General features: G+C 36.3%; 1 protein-coding gene across 1 annotated transcript in view; it reads left to right on the top strand.

The window, feature by feature from the left end:
• The first annotated feature begins 698 nt into the window (after positions 1-698).
• Positions 699-4,770, top strand: part of brap (BRCA1 associated protein) — a 33,649-nt gene continuing 29,577 nt past the window's right edge. Inside the window, exons 1-2 of the mRNA XM_014031423.1 lie at positions 699-1,061; positions 1,254-1,415. Of these exons, the coding sequence (XP_013886877.1) occupies positions 983-1,061; positions 1,254-1,415 (241 nt within the window). The 5' untranslated portion in view covers positions 699-982. The remainder of the gene's footprint in view (positions 1,062-1,253; positions 1,416-4,770) is intronic.

A 4,770-nucleotide genomic window follows, 5' to 3' on the forward strand; every position in this document is an offset into this window, starting at 1 on the left:
GTATATTTACATGCAGCCTAAACTTTGACTCTTGTAACATAGTATACAAGAGAAACTGTAGTATACAAGAAAAAAATGTAGTATACAAGAGAAACAACTTTGACATATAATGGAACAGATACCAATTTCTTTATTGAGGATGACAAATCTGCAAGGTAGATTTACTGATTTTGAATCTTGGCTAGTGAAGCTAATATCACCAGTAATACCAAATCACAAATTTTGCCAAAATACATACAAAATGAATTATAAATCAGTCATTTCTTGACCTTTAAAGATAAAATTTGCTAAAGCAGTTGCCTAAACCTCAAACAGATGCTAAATACATCTTGAGGACATGCAACTTAAAAAAAAAGGAAATACATCTGTGAAATCATCACGGCGTATTGTGAACTTGGTTCATGATAACAGTAAAGGCTGGAATAAAATGGTGTTTTTTATTGAAGGTGTCAAAATAGCTTGTATATGTACAAGCTTAAATAATGTCCATTAACATGAAGTTGCCAGCCAAGATATACTGTCAAACTCTGCTCGAAGCTCAGGGTAGGAGCTGTAAGTGTAGGGCACATCAATAATAACATCAATAATCTCATTTAAAAAGTTTAAGAGGGAGGAAATATATGGTGGTTAGACCAACCATAAGATGGCAGTAGTACAACTGTGATGGATGCAAGCTGCCGTTAAAAAATCAAAGAAGAAGAAGAAGAAGAAGAAGCGAAGAAGAAGAATCGAGCAGCTCTAGCCTGAGTTAGCTAAAGTTTAGGTAGTTGCAGTGTATATTGACAGCAAACTATATACTTCAACATTGAACATTGAATAAAAAATATATTAATATGTCTGTATTAGCAACGAGATGGAAAAACATACAATCTAAGAAGTTATGAAACTGATGCAGTCGCTTTTATGTAGGCTTTACAAGCTAGCCTGAGTTAGCTTAGCTTTAGCGGTTTGTTTTGTTTTTGGAAACTTCCTTTTTGAACACATGAGTGTGTCGCTGGTTGTTATTCGTCTGGAAATTGCAGACCAGTCTCCTTTTCCACAAGGTTTTCAGTACTCTGCTGGTAAGTTATTTTTTTAACGTTATAAAAAGTTAACCAGGCAGCTAGTGGATAATCAACAGTGACGCGTTTATGTCATCATGTTTATAGAAACGGTACTGAAGTGTTTGTCCTGCTGCTGTTCGCCTGAAGCCAAGTTTACTAAGTGTAACAGGGATGTCGGTTTCGTTAGAGCTGACTGTCTGTTCCCTGCAGTTGAAGGCATGTCGGAGGATGAGCTACACGAGAAGGAGCTAGCTGTAGCTAAACGCACTCTGAGCGGAAAGAGCGAGTCAGACAGAGCCGCTGTCCTGAATCAGCACATCGGCAGCAGAGCCATGGGGGACATGGTCATAGAAACCTATGAGTCCGACACAGGTAAACATTGTTTTCTTATCAAGATCCACAAATGCCTAGTCAAGTTTATGATGTGTTGTTTTATTTTATTATTTGTGTTGTTTTATATTATTAGTTTATTAATGATATGGATATTTTCTTGTCTGAGATAATTAAGTCTAATAATAATAATAGCTACCGGAATATAAATTTGTAAACGTCTGCAATAATGTCCTGATGCATCTCAGTAATCCAGGTAAAAAAATCAAAAAGAAAAAAATTGTATAGGTCTTCTGGACGGGTTCTTCTCTAATGAAACGTTTCGTCTCTCCTCCAAGAGACNACAATCCACTGTTGAAGCTCACAGACTCTGCATTATAATTATTGTTTGAATATTCTTCAGCTGCTGTTACACAAAGGTAAAATCTGACTAATCCATGATGAGAGAGGCAAACTGGGTTTGACTAAATTTTGTCAGAACATTTCACTGAGGGAGGTTTTCATCTGACACTGGTTGCACTGGTACCATGAGTGGTGTATGGAAGGCTGAATTAATTCTTATTAAGTCTCAATCCCTTTTTAAAACACATACTTTATTGTGTTTTTGAGAAAGTAGCATGATAGACTATATACATCTTTAATAGGAGCTCAAAGACGTCTTTCATAATATTTATATCTTGGTTATTATGTTCTAAAATACATGCCCTGTTAAATAATTTAAACCTTTTTCAAATAATGTTTAAGTAATTTTTTGTGCACTCTAACATAATTTTGCTTTAGCTTTAACTAAATTTTAAAAAGATCTACCTAAAACCTGAGAACACATTATCACCAGTTTTGTTGATTATTAATATTTAGTGTTTTCAAAGTGCAAATTATCTGTAAATTTGTAGTTATTTTATAATTTAGCACTAAATACTTGGTACACTGTAAAACAAAACTGGAATAAAACTTTAATTAGGTGTTTTAAATACCTATTTAAGGACATGTTTTAAAGAAGGGGAGTCTGGACTGAGCCATAAAAACACATTTCATTATTACAAAGCTGGCATTCCTTGCAAATATGTTCATCACCCAGCTTGATGTTTTAAACTGTGATCATGTTATGTTGAAAAGAGCGAGTTACTGCTGTTCTTGTCAAACTTTTCAAATGACATCAGGCATGATCTCATGTAAAACTGTAAAAAACTGAGATCGTCAGTGCTCAAAGTAAGTGTTCAGGAAAAATCTCAGCTACTGCAAGTTTTAGGACTGAGTTAAAGCTAATTTTGTGTCGGATGAGTTCAGTGACCTGTTGGTCATCTGATATTGGGTTGAATTTTAGATGTAGACTGAGAGTTTTAATAAAACCCACTACATGAGACATTTTGCTATCAGACATACAAGCACAGTCAAAAACATTATTGCTGTTTGCCTTGTGTAGCGGGTGCTAATTAGCTAATTCTGGCTTTTAGTTTGGCATAGAGCAGGCTCATGTCCCAGAAAGGTTTTTGTGAAACCAGCTCAAGGGTTGGTTAAACAGCAAAAAACTAGCCATCTAAAAATATATTAAAATATACTAGATTATTGTCTGAATCTTCTCAAATTAAGTGAAATCATCTGCCAGTGCAGTAAGACAATTCCCCTTAAGACTTCTTGAAATAAGGAAACATTTCCAGGCTAACGAGATTAAAAGTTCACTCCTAAACACCATTAAGCCATTGAGTTGAATATCACTAGAGGGAGTCCCGTCTATCCCGTCCACTGGTGACAACATGGAGGAGCAAAAATGTTGACCCAAGACGTCGGCTTCAGCTGATTAGATTAACAGCAAGCCCAACTGGATCTGTGCCACAAATTATCTGTAATATTTTCCCTCAATATTGCTAACGTGTACATCAATGGTAAATCCAGAATCTTGCCCATTCTGCCTAACTCTGGAGCTTCTACAATACGTACATGCATTATATGAGATGAAGTTTTTGTTCAATGCTGGCTAGCAGCATGCTAATTTTAAGACAATAATACTGCTTTGAAGCTGTTGTGCACACAGCTGTGGGCCACATATGGCCTGCGGGCCTCGATTTTCACACAAGTGGCTTAATCTCTTATCTAGGTTTTAGAGTTTGAGGTGTAAATTCAGTAAGTTTTAGTCTACAGTTGGTTTCATTATGCAGGACCTTCATCACCGGTGTCTCAACATCACTATCCTGGCAAAGGGACTTATCCTAATGGTGTGTGCCACAGGTTCTTTAATAAAAAAATAATGAAGAATCCACTTCAGGTATTAAGAAGGCACCAATTTAGAGTGAAGTAAGCAGGAGAAAGTGCTCTTAAAATAGACCCTTTATTGCTGCAGGTCCCCTGGTGTCTCTGAGCTAATCCACAGCCACCAGAGGAAGAGAGAGAGAGACGTTGTAGAAGCTTAGTCTCTCAGCTACTGTCCTACAGGTCTACTGTAAGTGATTTCCTCTGTGTCTTTGCCTCCGCTGTGCATCTATCTGCAACATAGAGGACAGAGAAATTGCTTTGTTTGTGAAAATGCAGTGTGCATGTTGAAAGCTGAACGACTTTGCTGAAATTTGTCAAAGAAGCTGAAACTTAAAATGAAGCTGAATAAATATGACATTAGAGGATTAGCACAACTGTGGGTATTTAGTTACTTGAACAATATAAGACAGTTTGTTCAGGTAAAGAATTTAAGATCTGGATTCTGAAATGTGGCGTTCCTCAGGTTTCTGTGCTTGGACCAAAATAGTTTATTTTGTAAGTGAACGACTTGGTTAGTGGGTTTTTCATTTCATTTACGATTTGTGTGTTTTAAATTGAATATAGATGCTTTTCTTTTTGTAATGAATGGACGAATAAATAATTAAATAAATAAGAAACACTAAAATAAAACAAAAACTAAAAGCAGTGGAACAGAAGCTCAAAAAAGATGGAACTCAAAGCCAACCGTCACTGATGTCCCACATGGACGGATGGACAAACGGCGAGAATTTCTGTGTCCCCCGCCTCGGTGACAGGGGACAATTAACAAAACAGATGGTAAAGGTGAAATGAGAAAACAGTAGATTCAATTAGCAAAGCACTTGATAATAATAGCAAAATGGCAGCTAAAATTAGCAAAAAAAAAAACAGCTAAACGTACAGCGGGTAAAATAAGTATTGAACACGTCACCATTTTTCTCAGTAAATATTTTACTAGAGGTGCTAATGACATGAAATTTTCACCAGATGTCGGTAACAACCCAAGTGATCCATACATACAAAGAAATCAAACCGTAAACGTCCAGAAATGAAGTTATTTGTAATAATGTGGAATGGCACAGGGAAAAAGTATTGAACACATGAAGAAAGGGAGGTGTAAAAAGGCATGGAAAGCCAAGACACCTTATTGTTGCAAAGCATAATGATG

This window comes from Austrofundulus limnaeus, unplaced genomic scaffold (assembly GCF_001266775.1).
Source record: "Austrofundulus limnaeus strain Quisiro unplaced genomic scaffold, Austrofundulus_limnaeus-1.0 Scaffold1249, whole genome shotgun sequence".
Lineage (NCBI taxonomy): Eukaryota > Metazoa > Chordata > Actinopteri > Cyprinodontiformes > Rivulidae > Austrofundulus > Austrofundulus limnaeus.